The sequence below is a fragment of the Oenanthe melanoleuca genome, chromosome 9, assembly GCF_029582105.1.
Source record: "Oenanthe melanoleuca isolate GR-GAL-2019-014 chromosome 9, OMel1.0, whole genome shotgun sequence".
Lineage (NCBI taxonomy): Eukaryota > Metazoa > Chordata > Aves > Passeriformes > Muscicapidae > Oenanthe > Oenanthe melanoleuca.
Window position 1 is genome coordinate 20,163,268 of NC_079343.1, and position 23,784 is coordinate 20,187,051.

The 23,784-nt window shown below is 43.8% G+C and overlaps 1 protein-coding gene across 1 annotated transcript in view; it reads right to left on the reverse strand.

Moving 5' to 3' along the window:
* Positions 1-33: 33 nt before the first annotated feature.
* The window catches only part of MCF2L2 (MCF.2 cell line derived transforming sequence-like 2), a 128,952-nt gene continuing 105,201 nt past the window's right edge, over positions 34-23,784 (reverse strand). The window contains exons 26-32 of the mRNA XM_056498796.1: positions 20,869-20,978; positions 12,571-12,642; positions 10,810-10,896; positions 8,657-8,775; positions 8,008-8,120; positions 6,342-6,445; positions 34-5,199 (exon numbers count right to left, since the gene is read on the reverse strand). Of these exons, the coding sequence (XP_056354771.1) occupies positions 5,099-5,199; positions 6,342-6,445; positions 8,008-8,120; positions 8,657-8,775; positions 10,810-10,896; positions 12,571-12,642; positions 20,869-20,978 (706 nt within the window). The 3' untranslated portion in view covers positions 34-5,098. The remainder of the gene's footprint in view (positions 5,200-6,341; positions 6,446-8,007; positions 8,121-8,656; positions 8,776-10,809; positions 10,897-12,570; positions 12,643-20,868; positions 20,979-23,784) is intronic.

Sequence of the window (23,784 nt, forward strand, 5' to 3'; positions counted from 1 at the left end):
CCGGTGCTGCTCCCAGCCCTGCTGTGTCCAAGCAGGACGGGCTGGGGTGACATCCAGCCCTGTCACACCGAGGGCTCCTGCTCAGCTCCCCGGGCCGGCTGGAGCTGCACGGGCAGAGCCGGGATGTGCCGCACGGAGCATCCTCACTCCTGCCCTGGGCATTCCCTGCCCCGGGCATCCCCCCGGGGCTGCTTGGGCAGCGAACAAAGCAACCCCCACCCTGGCATCTGGCATCCTCCTAATTCTTCTTCTCCTCATACCAATACTCACTGCAGGAACACGGTGACACCAAGGACTTGAAAAGTCAGGCGAGGGAAGGTTTGCCCGCTGAAATCTGGATACTGCTGAAATCTGTTCCAGTTTATCCTGCTGTGTTTCTACATTCTCATTTTTACCTGCTTGCCTTTCTACAGGATCCACAGCTTGTATTTGGGTTAATTGGCACTCTCTAATGAACACTGGTAGCCAAAGGCATGCAGATATCTCAAAAGTAACTATTATAAAGTCATCTACGACTTCTCTGAGCTGTCTGTGCTTTGCATTCCCCTAAGAGTCTCAGTGATTCAGAACCTGACTAAGGGAGAGAGGTAAAGGAAAAAAATCCCTATCTGCTTTTTGGCATGTATGTTGGACAAATATCTGGATTTTTTCATCTCTGATAATGTGCCTTTACTGATCATTTATTTCAAATAGAAAAAAAAAAAATATCTCATTTTACTTGTTGCTTCATATAGAGACATCAACCACAGGGTTTTGTACTTGTTATAATTTTTATAAATTTCAAACAAAGTGTGGTTCTACACAGGTCAGAATGGCCTAATTACAGGAAGTTCATTTGCACACTTTTTTTTCTTGTAATAAATTCATACATTCTGTCTTGACTGGAAAAAAGGACAGGTAATTCTGTGCTCTTTCCCTGTCTGATTATCTCTCATCAGTCACAATATACAAATACATCATTATCAACACCATGGAAATCATGTAAGAAAAACAAACTGTACCAATTCTCAGCTGGAGAGAGGAAATCTTAGCAGCTATTTCAGTCCAGCTGCAAGAAGAAATACACATTTTGGATCTTTTTTCTTATTATACTGATATATATTTCTAATCATATATATATTTGAAGTCTTTGAGTATTTTTGGAAAGGAAGCACATGGCCTTTCTCATACGCAATCCTATTTGAAATATCCAAGAAAATCTAAGAAAATCATAGATAATAAAATGGCTTCTCATCACACACACAACCAGAACATAAGACACACACAGAGCTTTGCTGTCACTGGCAAGAAAAGCCAGAGCTCAGATGTGGTTTGGCTGCAGCTGTTTGTGTTCAAGACAACGACCACTGGTCTGGTTCTCCACCTGGTGGAGTTCGAGGTGAGAGGAGAGGATCAGGCCTGATTCTATTTTAGCCTGGTTTACTAAAAGCAAGACTTGTGTGTCATGCAACTGCCTGTCTCTGTTTGCCACTGGTGCCAGTGAGGAGGGACTCTGCAGCCCACCCACACCTCAGTGAGCAGTTTCAAGGGCAGTTTTGAGGATGTGGAGTTTCTGAAGTTTTGCAGAAGAGCAGCAGAGCAGAGGGAGGAGAGCCCAGGCAAACCCTCAGCCTGGAGGGAAGTGTGACCAGCCCAGGCCCAGGGAACACAGCCAGGCATGGGGCCAGAAGCAAGGGCTGCTGCAGCATGGATTTACCTGGGATCTGGTGTCTTCTACAGCCAAAACTTAGTCACAACCATTACTTTTAAATGACTTCTAAGTGGTCACTATAGCATCTCCAAACAACACTGAAATGAAATCCTTATTTGAAAACTATGATATTTAGGTCCATCTACCTGAAAAGGATGGTGTCAAAGACCTAGAGACAGAATAAGCACACCCTGACATACACATTAGTCTCGCTGGGCTTTACCAAATCATCTTCTAGACTGTACATGGAGAGTCATTCCCTTAATTATAACCTTACTTGACAGAAATACTAATTAAAATACTATCCTGCATACTATTTTAAAACTCCAAAAGTCATCAAACCCCATTTTGTCCCATCAGCAGAGCCAGAAGGTTACTCCTTTGTGAGTTGCTCTAGGACTTGTCAGCAGCCTGCTCTGTCACTGAACTCATTCTTTCCCAAAGCCAGCCCTGCAGGGGCCCTGTCTCACTGACTCTTGAGCCAAAGGGCCCTGTCACTGCCAGGAGACCCTGCCAGGGCTGCCCTGTGCCCTGGGTTGGGAACATGGAGGCACAAACAGGCACTTGGCACTGCAGGAAGCTTAAAGACACAGTTAATGGTAGTGAGCTCCCTGCTCAGGCTCAGTGTGCCCGAGGAGCTGTGGCACAGTCAGCTCCCAAAGACCAGAGTGCTGTGCCACTGCTGCACAGCCACGGGACAGAGGGACCTGTCATCCCCAGGGCATCCACGGAGCAGCACACACTCAAACTTTGGTCCAGCAGGATAAAATGTGAGATTTTGGGTTAAAAAAAAAAAAAAAAAATTTCAAAAGCGAACTAGGGAGGAGAATGCAATAATCCAGTCCCTACCTTTGCAGTTGCCATGACAGATGGTCTGGAGCTGGGAGAGGACTCTTTTGCTCAGTAACTCCATTCTCTGCTGCAGCTCTAGACTGCTTCACAAGATCCCACCAGTGGCACTCTTGGAGGACACAATGGGGCATATGGGGTTGAATGCTTTGCTTTTCTTAGGAGGGTCCCTAATTTTTGTATACATGGTAAAATTTAGCATTTAGTGGGAAATTCAATAGTTCCCATTTTACAGGAAGGTGTTGGGGTACCAAGGGATGTGGGACCAGCACACTGTCATCTTGCTCATGCAGAGGTAGGGAATGGACTGACAATACCTGACTTCTCATCTTCAGTTCAGAGACTTCCTGCTGCCATTTCACAATCAGAATGAGACTCCTCAAAAATAAAACTCCAAAGTGCAGGTTTTTGTCTTTCTATCCATCAGCAATGTCACAAATCTTTGTTCTGGCAGTTTCATACACCCAGGGTAATCCTTCCCCATCTCTCTCTCCCACACAAAAGTTTACTACACTCACTAATGTGCAATCAAAGCTCCCTAGCCCTTCCCTCTCCTATGCTTAGGGCAGGGGTAGACAGCAGAACTGTTCCTGTGCAAAAATTACTGAAAGTAATAGAGAAACCAGAATGAACTCTTTTTAGAGAGAGGATAAAGTAATTGCACTATAAGAAAATGTCATTGCATATTTCCTCAGGGGACTGAAAGGAATCAATTATTCCTGCAAGATGCTGATAACCACAGTAGACCAAGAGGATTCATATTCCTGAGAGCCTACATGTCATTTTTGAGGTAAATGACCAACACAAACAGGCAAGCCCCTACCTCTGTAGGACAAAAATGCTTCCAGAAAGGTTCTTTAGTCACGATCAGAAAATGTCAAAATTTATAGAGTTTAGATATGGAGAATTAGAAGAGCCATGGGAATCAATCACCACAGTGCAACTTATAATCAAGTAATAAATCACAAGCAAAAAAAACCTGACTAAGCCTTTACCTACTCTAAGACTTTTTCTCAAACAGGACTCTCTCCCTGCTCCTCAGCTATCCTGACTCACACACTAAGGTACCTGCAATGCCAGCCTCCACTGAGATACAAAGGAAAACATTCGAGTCCCTGCGAAGGTGAGAGCAGAAATGATGCACACACTGCTTTGCTCAGAGGCTCAATTAGTAAAGAGTGGGTTTTGGTTTTGCTTTATCTCAATTTCTAGTGCTTTTAGTGCCCTTTGTATTTACATAAAGCACCACTAGTTTGAGGCTTAAACAAAACATCCCTAAGAGTGAAAGCCACTCACTCACTCCTGAGCTTCTTCTGGGCTGGTTTTTACCAGACTGATATTTGCCTGTTTGCAATCCTTAGTCAATATTTATCTTTACTAAAGTACTAGCAGCTTCTGTGGGACCTAAGACCCAATTACCATCAAAATGCCTTCATGCCTTAACAGCTGCTCTAAATAAGCTAATGGCTTGTGTAGGAATCATAACATCTGTAATCACTTTATATTATACATTACATCCTTATGTGGCAGAGATTTGGTACAGTCCTTTCATCAAACAGCCTGGAAAGAAGTATTTAACAACAACACTTTATCCACTCATTGGAGCATCTAATGCCCACTGCCTATTTGCAATGCTTAAGTATATTCCAAATGGGGGGTGAAATGTATCTACTCATAGCCCAGCACACAAGGAAAGCATGCAGTCTACTCAAAAGTGTGACAGTAAATGGCATTCAACTGAATTCTCAGCACCAAATGCAAAGGGTTGTGATCCAGCAACCAGAGACTGAAGGGGGGGCAGAGGAATGACTTAGACTGTAAAAGAGTTCAAAGTGTTCTTTGTCACAGCAGCTGTTGCACATCTTTACTTCCCTGCTTAGCCCTGCACCTCCCAGGCAGGAGCTGCCCCGTGCACATTCCAGTGTGGAATGCTGTGTGCAGCAGGACCTTCCCAGGCCACTGCACAGGAGTGCCCTCACTGCTGCACGGAGCCTCGCTGATGTCCCAGCCAGAAGCCTCCTTTCCACAGCCACCCTCAGGGCGGGTGTTTTTGGTGTTGACTGACAGCAAAAAGGGCACATTTGTGATGATGTATCAGCTGGAATTAAGGAGGACAGGGAAGGCACAGCCAGAGGCAAGCAAATGGAAAAACCTCCAGGTGACCCCAGGGTGGAGCAGGGACTCGTAACCACCACGTGCCCCTCTGCAGTGATGTGGTGCTCAAGCAAAGTTGCCAAAAGGTGCGTGCATAGAAACTCTTCAGCTCTGCTGTCGACCTAATTTAGGCCACATCTTCTGAAACAGTTTGATAATCAATGCAAGAAGCATTTTTCTCCTCTAATACTGAAAGTAAGTTTGATATTTTCTGGATGTTTAATGCTCCTTTCAAGTTCATTTTTCCCAGCTTGCCAGGTGGACAGCACAGTTCTCATCTGTTCATGTTGATAAAATTTTAGTGAATTATGAACCTCAGAGCTTGTGAGAAAGGCAACTTTGTTCCAGTGTCCACCCAGGATAAAGGCAGGTGGACGGGGTCCTGAGGAAGGCTGGTCCTGCTGTTCAGCTGCCAGCCCTCTGTTCTGCTGGGAAGCTTTTGGCCACCTCACTTTCCTTGGTGTCTGACTCTACCGAGGCTGTGCTGCAGGAATCGTTGTACGTGTCTGAAAAGGAGGACATGGGCATTGTCACTACAATAAACCTACAGGATTTTCCATCTACAGTCTTGAGGTTTTTTTGTTAAAAGCATGGAATAAAATAAAACATAAAATCACAATTCTACTGCTCTCCTAATTCCTTCATGAAAGGCAAGGGGGACTCCTTTGGTGTGTGACTGGAATGTGTGCCTGGTTTTGTTTTTCTTTTGAAGCACTGGACGAGTCAGTGAAATGAGAGCCATCGTTGGGCTGGTGAGGTGAGGACTGACCTGCTGTGGGGGTGAAGGAGCAGCAATTACCAAATTCTCTTTACACCACAGCAAAGAATCCTGAGGTTCATAAAGGATTTCCTCCACTTTAACAAAACTACCAAAAAAAACCAAAAAAAGACCAGTAACTCAGAATAAAGTGCTCTCCATCGCAGATCCCCAGGGAATGGCTGTGCCAGATTTTCCTTTCTTCTGCTATCAGAAGAAAAGCAGGACACATTTTGGTAGGTTATATTTAAGGATGGACAAATATTGGTCTAGAATTGTAAACCTTTGATCTGCAGAGTTGCTCAGGTTCAGTTTTTCCAGTGCAAGTGTTTGGGTGTTAGATCAGAACCAAAGCTGAGAATGTTTGACTTTTAGTGCTGATTTGGCTGAAATCTTGCCAGAGCAGCCCTTCCTGCAGCTTTTGGAGCCAGCTGTGTAATATGATGAAGGCAGTAATGGTTCATGAAATTTTAATGTTTTCAAACCTGGGCCAGAAGCACAGCCCTGATGCTGGTCTACATCCAAAGTCTACCCATGCCAGGATCAAAGCTGTCCTGCAGGCACACCCTGTGTATGAAACACTTGGGCTCACTGTAAAGCAGCCAGTACTGATAGCCATAGAAACTGGATGGGAGACTCAAGTTCTGCTCAGAAAGGGGAAAACAATTAAGCCAGGCCAAAGAAAGCTGCTGTGCCTGACTAGCTGTGACACCCAGGCACCAAATTTCAGGTTGGCTCAGCCATGTCACCAGAGACTGTAGCACAGACTTGCAGCCAGATGAGTACTTCAATACAGAAAATGCACTTTTTATCACTTGGTTTTTCACTGTCACATCATTTTTCAGTATGGAGAGAAAAATCCACCAAACCAGTAACACATTTTTCAATTACCTGCATTGCTGCTCTTAATTATGTTGTTACTGTCCCCCTCTGCTGGCTGCAATATACTGGAGGGAACCCAGTCGCTTTTCTCAGACACCAGTTTCTTCACTAACCTGAAACTCAGAGAACAGTCAGTGAATTTTCCTACATTGCCTTTCCTGGGTTGTGTTTCTTAGAGGTGCATGTTGGGCTGTTATTTCCTAAACTAAGGAAGAAGGCAGAGGACCCAGGGCAGTCCTACAGGTACCACACAGGATCACAGAATCACTGAGTTGGAAGAGACCTTCAAAACCATTGAGTTCAACCCATGCCCTAACACCTCAACTAGACCATGGCACCAAGTGCCATATCCTGTCTTTTTTAAAGCATATCCAAGAATGGATATGTCCCCAGGCAGACTCTTCCAGTGTTTTATCACTCTTTCCATAAATTATTTTTTTTTAATATGCAATCTGCATTTCCCTTGGCACAGCTTAAGACTGTGTCCTCTTGTTGTTAGTTGCTGCCTGGAGAAAGAGACCAACCCCCACCTGACCACAGCCACCTTTCAGGGAGCTGTAGAGAGTGATAAGGTCACCCCTGAGTCTCCTTTTCTCCAGCTTGAACAGCCCCAGCTCCCTCAGTCGTTCTTCACAGGGTTTGTGTTCCAAGCCCCTCACCAGCCTTGTTCCCTCCTCTGGATTTCCTCAAGCGTCTCAATGTCCTTCCTAAACTGAGGGGACAGAACTGGACACTCAAAGTGTGGCCTCACCAGTGCTGAGTCCAGGGGAAGAATGACCTCCCTGCTCCTGCTGGCCACTCCATTCCTGATCCAGGCCAGGAGCCATTGGCCTATTGGCCACCAGGGCACACTGCTGGCTCATGTCCAGCTGCTGTCCATCAGTACCCCCAGGTCCCTTTCTGCCTGGGCACTGTCCAGCCACACCATCCCCAGCCTACAATGTTACAGGGGTGGACTCTGCCCACCCATACAACCATTCCATGTCTCTCTGCAGAGCCCTCCTACCTTCTACCAGAATAAACACATGCTCCCAGCTTAGTGCTATCTGCAAATTTACTAATGAAAGATTCAATTCCCACATCCATGTCATCAATAAAAATATTGAACAGAACTGGCCCAAGCAGAGACCCCTGAGGGACACTGCTTCTCCCTCCAACCTGCCTGTGAAGGGAGAATTCAGATGTCCAGGCAGGCCTGTTCCTAACACTCACTTGGCAGCAAGAGAAAATGAATACAACAAAGCATATGTGAGCTCAGGGGGCCAGACTCACTCCTCTTTGTCAATCATGTATTTAAACTTTTGGGGCTAAAAGTGCTGTCAGTGGAAGGTGTGGGGGTTTCATTGATGCATCCATTGATGTAGGAGGGTGCTGCCTTTGACAAATGTCCTTCTGGTGTCAAAAGCCCAACTATTCCTATCCATTTCCTTTACACAAACTTGTCCCCTTAAACCTCATGTCACAAGCATTTGGGATCAAAGCCACCCTGGTGGAATTAACCAAAGCTGCTTTGTGTGTTCATGCCTCCCACTGCCTCTTTCATGTTGTGATCAATGGGGTGAGTGGATTTGGGTAGATTCTGAAGAGACTTTGACATTATTCTGAATGTTTCCCACCTTTTCCAGGAGGTTATGGCCGTTCTACCTGTCCAGTTCTGTCTCTCTGCCATACTCACCATTGACCATTCTCTCCTTCCTGCACAAACTGCACTAAATCTCCATCCTCCAGAGTAAGAGAATCCGGGAAACAGCTGTCAAAACTGCCTTCAACACGGAAGAGATTGCTCCCCTAAAATGAATGAAACAAAACACCAGAAATACAATCACTATGGATGAAAGAACACTGTGAGATTTTAGTTAAATACTGAATTAGGCATTTCAAGCTGGCAGAAATTTCTTCTGTAGGCAATTGTTTCATCATGCCCAGGTTAAATATTATACAAAATTTGGATAGACCTGTTCTCTGCATTTAGACTTTAGGCTTCCAGCCATTATTCTGATATAAAAATTTGGTTTGTGACACCAGGTGAAGTTATCTGCAAAAGTCTGAAATTACTTTTTTAAAGACTCAGACTTTCCCCTCACTTTTGTAGCAGGCAAAGTGACAGCTTACAAGTATGGGAGACTTTTTATGATCATCATCCTGATCAACAAAAGTCTTGTAATAATCTTCCAGCACCCCAGATCAAATATCCATCTTTTGTATTCCCACATATCCATGGATATAAGGCTGGTATGAACCCAAACTTTGCAGGTTACATTGTGATCCTCAGAGAGGAGTAAGTTGTGCTGGGAAAGGGCAGTGTAATTTTAAAAAGCAATTACATTGTTAGGGTTGGTCTCTTCCTCCAAATCAGAAGAGTTGGAGAGTTCATCCATGCTGGAAGGAATGGCTTCGAAATCTTCAAATGTGTCTAGAGAAGGCATTTGTCTGCTGGGCCAACCTTTTCAAAAGAGATTAACCAGTAGTTAGCTATCAGACATTAGCCTCTTTGAGAATCTGTGTTTGTAAAATAAATGCCACAGTTCAGTTCCCACTCTTCCACTTACCGAACTGCTGGTACTTTTTTATAGTTCATTCCATGGTTTTGCTGTAAAATTTATGTCAGAGCCATTATTCTGTCTCTAAAGCCTGTACCACTCACTGTTCCTGGTGTGAGAGCAGCATGTGTGGCTGCAGTGCTCATACCCATGGATATTTCCAGGGCTCAGCATTGCTCAATCCCTTCAGCTTAGGAGGTACAAAAAACAAGGACCAGGAATCTTCCTGCAGAGCAAATGATAACTTGTGCTGACATGACTTTCAGAAGGCCATGATCATTCTGTTTCCAGCTCACCTCCACATGTTTAAGTAAGGACAAAGCCATGGAATTTTGGTTGATTTCTTATCTCCATCTTACCCCAAGGTGACATTATACCTGAGCAAATTACAAGACTATATCCTGGAGCAGGCTGCAAGTGGAGGGAAGGGACAGAGTAAACAGCAAGGTACAAAGACAAGCAGAGGGGTGAGGAGACATCTCAGTCCTATTTCTGCTGTTAGCTGTCTTACAGCATGATTTTCACCAGAACCACCTCCACCCAGCAGAATGGACTCAGTGAGAGATTTCCAGCCCAAGCTCAGCAGCCAGTCTCTCTTCACCTAAAGAGGCATGTCCATAGGATGTGTCCTGAGGGAAACTGAGGCTGAGCTGTGTATGACCTGTCTGCCAGAAGCTCCCATGGTGCAAAAGTAGCTCAGTTTTTTTGTGCAGATGGCAATCATCATCTGCACTTTCCTGCACCTGATGCCTGTCACTTTTCTGATGGGGAGGGGGATGACTACAGTCCAGCTCAGAGGAAACAGATCTTGCATCTACCAAATGATTCTGCAGGCCTGACAGATACAAGCTGAATGGAGTCAGTCAATTCACCATGTGCCTTCCTAATGAATGTACCTGCTGGCATTAGCTGATTCATGGGGACTTGGGCTGAGCAGATGCTGAAACAAGTTCTTTACATCCTGTGGGCCATTGCTCTCAACAAGGCAAAGCTCTGACCACAAGGCATGGAGACAGATGCTCACACAGTGGGGTTATGCACATCCCAGCACTCTCAACCCATACCAAACCCTGGCCTGAGACAATACAAAGCCCAAGCCAGGCAGTTCAGGCAGCAAACAGAAAAGTGACCTGATCTGGGAGAAACAGGTTTATTAATCAGTTTATTTAATCCCTCCCTATGCACATCCTCCCTGCTGTAAGCACTGGTTGGTACAACACATGGTCGTGCAGCTCTGCAGCCTCTTCTGCCACCCAGGGACTGTTGGTCTGCTCCAACAACTGCAAGCCAGTTACAAGGGACACAGGGACCTTCTTCCAGCAGAGCTGTATCCCCAGATATCACCCCAGATATTCAGATGGTCTGGTCATCTGAAGTGACACTGTCCTGTACCAGTTTATTCACACCAGCAATACTAGCAAAGGTCTAAACATACAAGAATACACAGATTCTATTTAACTTCAAGCTGCTACTGCAATTTTAGTTCAATTCAAAGGCTGGACTACAAACACCAAGAAAAAAAGATGTCTCTCCACCCCACTAGACAAAGCTTCCACAGTCTTTTGCCACTATAATTCAGAAACCTCACCAGCAAGAATTCCTTACAAATATATGCATCAGCCTCCCTCTTCCATATAAATCACTATGCTAATTTCAGAGGTTAAGAAACAGCTTGTTTCTCATGCTTAATTCTTATAAAATAAGACAGATCCAGTTCTGAGCTCTCTGCTTTCAGTTAAAAGAACTATTTTCAGCCTGACCTCAGAAAACCAGATCTGGGGCATTGTTTCTAAGCTAGTGATCCAAGCTTGTTCTTTCATTGTTTTGATGGGAAATAATATTCACCAAAAGAGAGAACATAATAAAGAGAGTAAATATTATCATAAATTTAGTTTGCACTCTCAAATTGAGTTTACAAATATTTTTATTTTGTTTACCTGTCTGTGAAGCAGATCTAGGTACGGATCTCGTGGTGGAACCGGCATTACATTTAGTCTGGGCCAAAATGGTGTTCTCAAAAGCATCTGTGACAGGAAGTACAATTTGTGTCTTCAAGGTGAAATAGTGACCAGACAACCAGTACAAAGTGAATTCCTGCATCACCTCTGCAACTGACAGTCTCTTTAAAAAACAGGTGGACTGGGGTCCAACAGTTATAAAAGAGGAGACACATGACCAGCACAAATGAGTGAAAGGACAGCAGCATTCCACAGAAAAACTGTAAGTCTGAGAAGGACAAAGAACAGTGAAATGAATCAAACAGAAGTATTGATGTTAATTAAGGAAGACAATTGCTGAGTGCACAGTGCAGTGTTCTATTTCATTACAGCTTCCTTACTGATTTTTGACATATTTTCCGTGCAGCATTTGAATCATTTTGTAGGCGATAAATTATCGTTTTGATCCTAATCCATACAGCAGCAAAAGGGGACCAAGGAGACCACCAATTAATGATTTCACTCTTGATGAATGCAGCAGAATTTTGGGGGGGAATCCCTTGTGTTACTATCTCAGACAGAGCCCTGGCAGTAGCAGCAATATCTTCTGGTAAGGGGTGATAATGTTCATTGTTTCCTACTTTCAGATACTCGGTCTGGTGAGGGATGCTGTGCCTCGTTTTTAATCTGTGAGGAGCAAGTCAGTTCTATGCTGCAGATAGTTCTTGCACCCTGAAATCCCCCCTGCCTCTGCAGCCACAAGGGATGCTGAGACCAGGGCATCTGTCAGTGAGGAAAGCGAGGCATAAACCCCACACTTTGGGGAACTGGTGCTGGGTGACAGGATGGTTCTAAACATAGTGCCAAGGCTCACTGGCAAAAGGAAATATTCTGCAAACAGCAAAACTGCTTCTGCTGTCTCTGAATTGTTTCTTCCCACCTCTCTGTTCCAGTCTCTTCTTCTGCTAGGAGTGCCACGGGAGATAGCTCTGATATTTCACCGATTCCATCTGTTCCTGTTCCCCAACTCTTCCTACCAAGTTTTTGTGCAGAACAACACAATGCTATGAAAGGATTCCTCAGCCCACATCTCTGTCCTGCCTGTCCTGCAGCAGAGGTACCTGGCTCCTTGTGTCCCCCTAAGGCAAATGGTCAGGTAAAGGGGAAAGTTGAAAATGGAAGCTGGTGATCTTCCAGTGGCTGAGGAACAGCATCCCAATTTAACTCTTTGGTATTGTTTATTACACAAAATTTATGAATCTGCTATGACAAATTGGAGGAAATTCTGCGTGTCTGAAATGAAACACTGCACCTGCAATGGCTATTCATGCACAGAGTAGCCTCCCCTGTAGTCTTCATGCACATGGCTTCTGCTTCTCTCATGAGGAGTAGACACTAGCAAGGGAAGGGGAATGCAAATGTCCAGACTGCAGGTGAAGGTGAAAAGTAGCCCCTTGGCTCCCTGCTGCTGCTTCCTATGGAGGGAGGCAGAGCTAGGCAGAAAATCCAGACCTAGGTGACAGTCTAGAGCTTTACTTCCCAAAACAGGCAGAGAACTGGGGATTTAATTTAGGCTCATGCCTAGGTGAATGTGAGTGCAGGGGACAGGTAAGGGAGTAACAAGCTGTCTTTGTCCCAATTATGCAGATAAACTGATCCCAACCCCCAATGGACTCCAGTGTCATCCAGCAGCTGTGATGAGATGTGAATTCAGTGAATAATACCAAATGAGGTTTTCATGCAGGATGGAAATACTCCTACCTTCAAACCCCAAGGGAGTTGGGTCACTCTTTATTTCATGTCTCTTGACTTTAACTGCAGGAACAAGGGGACCTGTGTGAAGTTTACAGAGTCACAAGACTGTAAATATTGTTAAAGGAGAAACTTGCTTTCCTACCAGTTGAAAACTAACAGCCTAACACTTCTAATTTCCCCCAGAAGAATGACCAACCTCTAGGTTCTAGGTGGTGAAGATACACTTCTGCAGAGTGGATAGGAACAGACCCCTTTTGTCAAAAGACATTTGAGATATCACAGCAAAAGGACCTGCTTCCCTGAGGTCTCACTCAGGACGTTCCCTCTCACTCTTGCCCAGGAGGTGGCACTAAGGCAGCCGGAGCCCGGTCCCAGCCTTTCCCCCGGGGCTGGCAGGGCACAGCCCACAAAGCCAACACTTCTGACCCACAGAATGGGGGACACCAGCCACAGGTCCATGTGCAGCACCTCTCCTGTGCCCCACTGCGCTTGGGGGGGGGCAGCTGAACTTCAGAGTGAGGATCAGACACAGCAGCAGCTGCACCTCAGAAATGCTGAGCACAACACCCTACATCTGATTCTGGGCTGATGCTGAGACACGACTCAGGCTTCGGTTCTTTTGCAATCTGAAATATTTTCTTAAAGCAGATGCTGTAAATAAAACACTCAATTGAAAAGTCTGATTCTGTTTTCTAGCTTTGAAAATCATTGCAGAAGCAGCTCTCTCAGTATCCCAAGAGACTGCTAGGATAGGACTTTTTGATATGAAATTGTAAGAAATTTTAACTTTCATTGCAATTCACACATGCTCTCTTTGATAAACCATACTAAAGAAGAACCCTTGGTTGCCCATTTTCTTTGTACATGTGTGCTTCATTCTGCTCCCCAGCTTTGAAAATAATTATTAGGAAATAACTCGGTCTTCCCATAATTTAGCAGCTGATCATGTATTTCTGAGTTGTTCCTGAGAGCAAAGAGCTGTAATAACCTCTTCTCCTGTGCTATGCCCATGACTTCCATGTGAGGATGTTCTAGTGCTGTGGTCTAAAGGTGCTATCAAAGAAACATTTGTAGGTAGTGAGACTATCCCATCCTTCCTCTGCCTCATCCCTGACAGCCTCATTGCAGCCAAGGATGTGGCTCATATCCTTCACAAGCTGCTGAGAAGGAAACAGATACTGAGCAACTTTCTTCCTGACAAGTATAAAGCAAAGATTTTTATACAAATTAATTCTGCCATTTTTCCTTCTATTTTGATTTGTGAATTACCCTGAAAATTTTAACCTTGCAAATCAGTCCCTTCAGTCCATTCCAGGAAGTACCAAAAGGCAGTATATTCAGAATTCCATGTGAGACTGTATGTTCTGTTGTCAAAATTATCCCTGACACGTAGCATATGTGCCCACAATGCTACTGATTTTCAACACAATCAACTTGCCTTAATGCATGGGTTGCTTTTAAATCTAGACACTAGTACAGTAACTTATATTTTGTAAAAGTGCCTTTTCTAAAGCTAAATAAGGCACATAAATAAAAATTCCATAAGCTCCTACACGAACTGCATGGAGCTCAGTGCACTCAGCAGCCAGCTCCCTTACACATAGGAAAATCACCCTGCAAACATAATTTCTAATTGTAACAGTGATATTGCTAAACATGATTAAAACCGGCATCTATTGCTCCTCAGGTTTTGGCTTGATTTCAGGCTTTCTTGATATATGATACCTGCTATGCAATGAGGAGATTCTCTCCTTCTTGAAAGCAAAAATCCTAAAGAGCTTTTAAGAGAAATAATTTCAAGTGAACATCAGTTGACCCAAACCAGCTAGAAGCTGGAAACCTAACCCCATATCAGCCAAAAAGTAATCCAGTTTCCATGGACACCAGCAGCACTTTTTGAAGCCTACAATGGAGAAACTGAGAAGTCACTCTGTGTGCTGGCAGCACACTTAAATACACATTCAGAATGCCCTGGGCTCCCTCCTGCAGGTGTTACACTGGTGCTGACTCTTCTTCGACTGGAAGCTCCTGCCTTTGTTAAACCTGAGCCTGAGCTCTGTGAGCAGCATTGGGCAGTGAATGGTCAGGCAGCAGGCAGGGAGAGGGCAGCAGGCAGCAGCATGACAGTACCTTTGGTCACAGCAGAAGCATTAACTGTGGTGCTGATGGAGGAGGCTAGGGAAAAGCGACGGGTAACTTCTCTGTCCTTAGACTCTGGATCTGGGAGAACAGACAGATGCAATGCAGGGCAGGGTTAGAGGTTAATAAGCACTGAGGGTAAAAGATGTTCAAAGCAAAGCAGCAGCTGGAAAAGGGTAAAGAAAAGAAAGGTTGCTCCTCTAGAACAGACAGGAAAAATACCCTCAACAAGGTGAAAAGCACAGAGAGTGTTATTATGAACATATTTTCAAAGCAATTCTAATTGCACCAATTTCAATACTTCAGAAAAGAGACTTACGCCAATTATTATTTTAGCAACCAGCTACTGTCCAAGTACAGCTACAAAACACAGAGAAATGAGCATGATGGCTGGAATGGGGTGTGTGTCTACAGATGAGGTTTGGAACATTTTAGACACTGAACTGCTTGTTCTGTGATGACTGACCTGAAATTCACTGAAAAACAAGTATGAATGGTTTGAAGTTCACATCTGTCATTTCTAAAATTTAACTGTGTGAATGCCTGAAAACATTTTCCGAGCTTCCATCTTTACCAGTGCAAACCAGCTTGGAGAAAGTGAAGGCAACATAGTGGGTTTTTGTTTCCTTATTTAGCATCCTGCCTTTTCTCTAGATTTGCTTAAGAGTAAAGACACAGCTTCCCCACATTTCACTATGTGCTGAAGTTGTTCCACCTCAAGGAATATGAACTTGGCTCTGCAAACCAGGATGGCTAATGCTGACCCAAGGGTGGGGAGATGCAGGGTGCTTTGAGTGTGGACTTGGGTACACTTTGGTGCCAAACTGATTATACACAACATTTTCCAACTCATCATATCCAGCCTAGGCAGACAGTTCAGAATTTCTCTGAACATCTACTCTCCACTGCCAGTTGATATCTTGTTTTCACCTTAGTTAGTTGGGGTACTATATGGTTTGCACCTTCCTTTTTATGTGCTCTGGACAGGAACAGACACAGCAGGACTGAACCAAAGTATGCTCAGCTCAACACACCATCCCTCACCATGGCCAGTAACAAAAACCTTTAGACAAAGTGTTCAGGAGCAGGACAAGCTGATTGCAGACACTGAATACAAAGGAAGACATTTCATATGACTAGAAAAAACTCAGATAAAAAAAGCAAAAGAAGCCCCAAACAAAATTTTAGATCTAAACTTGCAAAAATTATAGCATTATTTCTGAAATCCATGTTTTGTCATTGATTTTCCTGAGTCACTAGATCTAAAACCTACTTATTTTTGTATTCAGACATTGAACTTTGTTTGTCCATTTTGGATCTCAATACCACATGCAGCCTTAATCTTGTAGCCAGAATCTTACAGCAGTGCTGATTCTTGGTGCATTCTTATCTACTTTATCCCATTATAATTTAATGCTTCTGTATTTCTGCTGTTATGTTTTCATCTTGGTTCTTCCACCTTTGATACTCACCCTCTCTATCACTGCATACTAGCCCTTGGTCTCACAGAGGAAATACTATTTATCAGAACAGGAAAAAAGGCACACAAAAACAGTAAAGGGAGTAGTTACACTATCTTTTCACAAAGTGATTGTAAGTAGTCATTCAATTTAATTTCTATTCACATTTCTTTCTTTCCTCTAAAGTCTCTTCCTTGTACATCCATCACAGGAACTTGCAATGCTTTCTGTCCATGGGTATCTACTAAACATTTATACACAAGTACTCAAAACACAGCATTTTACAATGTCATATAACATAATTAAGTGGAATAAAACCCCAGATCTCCTGAGTTCTGGTTCCCCACTGGACCACAGCTGAACAGTATTTGAAAAAACAAAGATATCCAACCAATGAATGATTTCACACATGAAAATCCCATGTAGCACAGCAGATATGATACTATTTTTCTTCAAGCCTGTAAGCTGCTGAAAGAAGTTCACTTGATCATTTAAAACCAGTTCACACCTTGACCCTTGAGAGAAACTGGAAATAAATGTTATTTGCACTGTGATCAGCAAAAAACCCAACCAGCCAACCCAGAGGTTGCCTTGCCAATGCTGCTGTGGCAGCAATTTTCAGTGACGGAGTCTTTGAGCAGAGGAGCCACTTGTGTGCACCAGAAGTGAGCATTTGGGTGAGATGCAGCAGCATTTCAGGGAACAGTGATGGATGGCACCATGGGATGGAGAGAACATTGTGGGAGTGCAGGAGACAGATGGCCTGAGACCAAATGCTGCATGTGTGGTTTTACCTTTGGGTGGAGCTCTGCGGTTGGAAAGACCTTGCAATGTGAATCGCTTTCTAGCAAGCGCTGTGCGCTCAAGGTTAAGGCTGCTGGAAGCATCAACTAGGAGAGAGAGGGAGAGGGGAGAGAAATAAGGAAGGAAGGGTCAGCTGTTCAGCTTATGGGAAAGGTTAGCACTGGATGACAACTAAAAAGAAATAAATAAATTTTGATTCAGTTCAAGCCTGAGCAAGAGCTAATCAATTAGAAGGGTGACATGAGGTCAGGGTGAGTAAACCAGGTGAGCCAAACAGAGTCCCTGGGTTGAGTTTGGCTCACTGAGTTTTAATGGAGAACAACAACAAAACAAAACCAAAGAATAACAGGTGAAGAGAGGTAGCTTTCATCAAAGGAAAATAGAATTTAGCAGCAAGCTAGTGCCTTCTATCATGGAAACACATATTTGTTTGGAACAGCGAGTTGTAGGGAGAAGTAAGAGGAGAAGCCTTGCAGTGCAGGACATGCAAGTGTTGAGAGCAGTCCCATGTCTGCAATCCAGCACTGGCACTGAAGAGTGTCCTCACCAGCCCTGTGACTGGTACCCCTTCAGCCTTACCTGCTGAAGCCTTTCTAAAGCCTCTGAAGCTGGCAGAGAGTCATGCAATTGATCTCCTGATTTGCTGGGATGTAAGGATGCCATGCCAGCAAAGCTCACATGCCAGGCTCCTGCATGAATAATCAGCCATGCTGTCTGACAGCTGCCTCTGCAGAGATCAGTCACAGATGGATGGAGGTCCTGAGGCTCTGGGCTCGAAAGATACTCAGTTACTCACATTGCAGGAAACAGGTGGACTTGGATCAAACTCCCAGATCCACACATTCCTGCCAAATCCTCCATCTGCTCCTTTCTTGGTGTGGGCAGATAACACCCATAAGGTTTATGGCAAAGGAGCAGGAGAAAAACCATGTGTTGGGTACCTCATTCTGAGCCTTGGGATTTAACCAATAGATTTTCCTTCTCTTTAGTTCATACATTGTCACATGAAAATCTTTAGAGGGACAAATGAAGACCAAAAGTGCAAAGGGAACACGAAGAGACAGTGAATCCACACTGACAGACAAGCAACAGACAGACAAGCTGTGCTTCCAAAGGAAAGCGCATCCCATCACTTCCTGATTTGCAGCCAAGATAATCCAGGATCTGAGGTGCCTGCATGCATAGGTGGGTGTGAGATGAACAGATTTTAACAACACAGGAGAATTATGTCACTGTGGTTCAGCTCCTCTACCCAGTGCCAGCTCTGGGCCAGGCAGGTGCATCTGGTGAGGAGCTGCTCCTGAGCCACAGTCTCAGCTGTGGGGCTGCCTTTGGCTTTCAGACAGTCTGTGCTGGCCATTCCCTGCCACGGCTGCTCCCACTCCCAGGCAGTCTTTGTAAACATACTGTAGCTCATAAAGAATTTAAAAACTGGTATATAGAGTATATTTCCTTTCTAGCATTTAATTATCAGAGAGTCCCACAGGGAGCACAGCAGTGCATGTGTAGAGGGGTGGGTTCCTGTTCTTCAGCTCTGCAATTGAGTCACTTCACTGAGGGCTCCCTTTTCTTTTCACAGGTCCCCACAACCTCACAGCAACAGCAAAGCATTAGACACTGATCTCTAAAGTCATATTGTCTCCACTTGAGTTATTTCAAACCTTTTCCTTCATTCTGCAGGTATACTAAATAACCCTGGAAATTATTTCCAAACATAATAAGAACCAGGTCCTGATGGGCAACAGGAGCCTGCAATGCAAACATGTGGCAAAGAGAGCCAGCAGCATCCTGGGCTGCATCAGGCAGAGCTGTGCCAGCAGGTCCAGAGAGGTGATGTTTCCCCTCATCTCAGCACAAGAGAGACTCTCCTGCAGTGCTGTCCTGCCCTGGGCTCCTCAGGGCACGGGCATATCCGAGTAAATCCAGGGAAAGGCCATGAAGGTCATTAAGGAATTGCTGTAGCTGACATGAGAGAGTGAAAGAGCTGTGATTGCACAGCCTGGAGAAGGAAAGGCTCAGGAGGATCTCATAAAATTAAAATGGAGCCAGATGCTTCTCAGTGGAGCCCAGGGAAAGGATGAGAGAGGCAACAGGCACAAATTGAAATATGGGAAATTCCATTTAAAAATGTGTAAAACCGTTTTTACTGTGGAAGGGGTTTAACCTAGGACAGTGTCCCCATGGCAAATTATGGAGTCACCATCCTTGGAGCTGTTCAGAACCCAAATGGACATGGCTGTGAGCAACTTGCTGCAACTGACCCTGCTTTGAGCAGGACAGTTAGTCAGACAAGGGGGTCTCCACAGGTTCCTGCAGGATTTACACCCTTTCAAGGCAGTGACTCCACCGGGTCCACACAAAACACTGGTTTACATGTAGAAAACTCTGCCTCAGGCACTTATCAATAATAATAACGAAACTGAAATTGCTTGTCAATAGTACCTTCCCCTGCTGTACTGCAGAAACTCCTCAATATTTTAAATAAATTTTATAATAATCTGTGTTCACTCAAACTACACCGATACTGGAAGCAGTTTACAGGCAGTAGGTGGCACAAAAGAGACAGTTCTGGCAGAGCCCCAGGCTCTGTGCCGGGTGCTGGGACATTTTTGAGTTCAGCCCCCTGCAGAGTCCCAGCCCGAGGTGCCTCACAGGGACACAAACTCGAGTTTTGGTGGCACATCTAGAGCTGGAGAGCATTTTGCTGCTCTGCAGAGCGAGGTTTGCAGCTCAGGCTGCACAGGACACCCGAAGCACCAAAGAAGAATGGACTCACTGCCCAGCCCTGCAGCAAGAGCCACCCACCAGAGGATGAGGATGCTCTGGGCTGAGCCAGTGGGATCCCAGCCAGAGCCCTGAGGAGCTGCTCATGGGAAAGCAGAAGACAGAAGAATGACAATGACCACGGAATGTGATCCCAGTTCCCACACTCTTGAGTAGGCTGGACAGTTAGAAAACAGTAATCTTCCTGGAATTTTTTCAAGGGGTTTATAAATTTAAACGGAGAAGCTACTTTTCCACTTCTTTAATTAAAAAAAAAGTCTAAATGTTTTTAAAATAATTTTTTTCTGAAACAAATTTTTAAGATTGAGTTTTTAAATGGAGAATCCATAACTTTTTTCCCCAGCATAAAAACCTAATGCAATGAAAAATCTTTTGGTGAATAGTCTACTTTTCCAAGAGAGACATTCCATTTTACTATCTTTATTTATAAAGGAACTGTTAGTTTATGCCTCATTTTGGCATCAGTCTCTTAAGACCTCACAATTTTCATTTTTCATTTTACTAGAAAATTCTTTGTTCAACATAAAGAAATATTGCCTAAAAGAGTAACTGCTGTCAAAAGATTTTCTGTTCCTACTACTGTCAGATGAGATTCAGTTTCTTTATAGTGTTTATTTTAATCTGTGTTGTATAGAAGGTCTGTTGTACTTATGGGCTCAAACAATGGAAGGACATTCTGTGACTGCCTGTGGGTTTATTTACTGTACACCTGAGGAGAACTGATATACACAGAGGAGGAAAAACTCTCCTTGACTTAAAGCAAAGAAATCAGTTAGCAAAGTCTGTAGAAAAAAAATTAAATTAACTATGTCTAGAAATCAACTTCATCAGGATGCAGAAGGTTAAAACACATATGCTGTTGTCTCCTAAATTCTATTTTTAAACAACACAAGTTGTATAAAGAGCACTGTAAAGCATCAAAACTCAGACTTAAAAACCCTAAACTGGTAATGCCTTTTGGTGCTCACAAACTTTCATGGTACAGTCATTCGGCTGTGTAACATTGTTTTTTTATGTTGGGTTAAAACAATGTAAAGTATCCTCTTTAAACTCCAGAAATATGTGCAAATATGAAAATATTATCCTTTGGAAGCAAAAGTTCAGTCAGAACTCCTACCTCTCTTTTGTCTGGCGCTGGGACTGGAATTCCTGTTTTTATTGTTAGATGCATCCACATTTGATGTGTCAGATTTGTTTTCATATATACTTGATGACTTCCTGCTATACCTTAGGACAAAAGAAATACAAAAATAGTAACATCCCTGGTTAACATTTAATAAAACACTCAGCATTCTTTTTTACCCTCCAACATGGAAGCCTAAGGAACAAAGGGCTGGTTTTAAAGTGCTGTGTGCTATAAAAGCCTGCATCTGTGCAGCTGTGTGGAGGAGAAACCCATCCTGCCTCCTCTCCATACCACACAGTGAGGGATCAGAGTTGAGAAGGGAAAAATGGAGAAACAAGCTGGTTGTCTGCACAAGTTCTTTTTGCAAGTGCAACAGATTGGAAAGGTTGGGGCGGGAAGCCAGCAAGGAAAAGAAAATCCAGATTTTCCATCCTTTGCAGCACAAATACATTTGTCTCCAGGAGAGAAATGGATACTGGATGGTCATGCAAGGGGCATACCATGCACAGAGCAAAATATGAATTCTATGGGCTTCTCCAGCTTCTGTTTCTTCTGCTCTTTGGAACATGAATCCCAGTGGGATATCCCTGTCTGCAGCTGAATCACAAATGGGAGGATCCACCTTGACAAACCTGCCCAGGTCCTGGCCTTGGGTCTGCAATGGGACAGACACCCCTGTCCCACGTTTGTAGGACATTCAAGCTGCAAGGTTTTCTTGTGGTTCTTATCCTCATAGTTTTGCAAATGTCTGGTGGTTTAACTTGGGTGTTTGACTGTTATCTTTGGCAGACTGCTCCATACAAATCATTGTTCCTACACATTTGAAATACTCTTTGCCAAAGTGCTTATTATTGACCTGTATAAGCAATTAAACTGCTGCTCACAATTAATACGTGAACTTCTACACTTAACATTCACAGGGTTTGTTCTGCTGTAAGGGAAGGCCCCAGACATCATTAAAAACTTAAAAACATTTTAAATACTAGAGAGCTGTCAATACCTTTTCTAAATATAAGGCAGTCCTGGACTCATTGTTTTGCATTTGAACTTCTGACCTGTTTCTGATGGAACCTTAGCACGGTCTCTGTTACCTCCTGTACTAAATCAAAATGTGATTTTGCAGCCTAATGTCAGGTACAAAATGGGGCTCAAAATAAACATGGGAACAAATCCAAAGCACATTCACATTTCCTCATTCTTTTTCCTCTCTTTCTTCCTAGCTAGGCTGGGATAACTGTGAAACATGAAGCTGACAGAGTTAAAGATTTACAGCTGTGAGAAAGACCCCAAGAAAAAACACGAGCTTTTCTGAAACAGCATCTGCAGCCAAATTCCAAGAGTTTGTGTTTATCCATGTTCACAGGATATTTTTACATGGATGTATGACTGCATCAGTCTATTCCAACAAAGCAGATAGTTAAGCAGTTAGAACAATGGACTATTTAAGTTTTATATGTTTAAATAGATTAGAAAACAATACAAAGGGATCATTTTATTGTCAATGAAATGCAGCAGCCATCCCTTGAGAGAGATATAGCAGCAATAGATACCACAGGGCCATCTATTTTAGAATTAAACAGGGAACTTTGTGGAAGAATTTGAAGAGAGAGAAAGAATTTAAATAGATTGAACAGGACTTGGGGACACTCGGTAACTGTATTAAGGACACTGGCTCTAATTGTCCCTTTTCCCAACACCTCAGCTCCAATCCCAAGTCAGATCTGCCTTATCTCATGGAATTGCAGTCCCAAGTGATGTTGGTGGCATGAAAACAGTAAAGGGGACAGTCTGTCAAGGAACAGATAGAGTTTGGGGGGCGGGGAAGCATCCTGCAAGCAGAATTCCCCAATGTCACAACAGAGGTTTGACAATTCCCAAGGAACAGTAGAGTCACTGTCACACATGGGCAACCCAGGAGTAGGTGTCTGTTGGGTAGATAAGATGCCAATGATTAATTAGCCTCTGTCTTTGGCAGAGCATTGATGATGCTGCCTGCTCTTTAGCAAGTGCTGTCTCCACTGGCCTCCAGCACCTCTCACAACTGGGGCTGCTTGGTCAAGTTAGCCACGAGCACAGACTGTGCCACATGGTGGCTACTGCAGTCCAGCCTCTCCCTTCCCCTCCTTGCCTCCACCCAGCATCCCAGAACAGGCTGCAGAAAGGGCTCCAAGGTCTGAGAAACTCTGGACCCACCATTTCATATCAACTACTGCAAAGCCAGCTTGGTGCTGCAGTTCCACTGCCCTTGCTCCTCTTGGGGACACATATTACAGATAATGGGATACCCTGAATTTGTGCCACTCATCACAGCCCACAGCTTTGTTCTTCCATGAAGACTCACTGTATTCTTCCTGTTCCTATAATAACCCAACATTTGGAGCAGGGGCACCTGACCTCTCCTTTTCTGGCATAGTTCGCAGAGTGAGGACAACAAACACTTCATTGTTCCTTTGATTTAATCCATTCTAGGACAAATAGCTGATCACATGGCCTTTCTTTCTGGACTTAAATAATTTTCTGTTGACATATTTTGTCTATAATTTCTGGTCTGGAAAATCTCATCTGGATTCTTCTGGAACATTTTTGTGATTGCATTTCATATCTTAGTGGAATAATTTTCTCCTGTCCCCAAGGTGGTTTTGCTGAAAGATTTCCCCCCTTGAATCCTAAACAAAGAAAATTAATCAAACCTAGAGAAAATATGATGCAGGATTAATAGCACTACATCTGTTTAATATTTGTTGCATTGAGTTGTCCAGCTCTCAAAGGCTGGCTGCTACCTGGGATCTCCTGGTTAGGTTGATCCTACTAAAATTTTACCCATGCTAACTTATATTAAACTTGCCCAGCAACTGGATCATAACAAAACTTTGCTGACAGCTCCATTTAAGATCCTGGAAGTGTTCT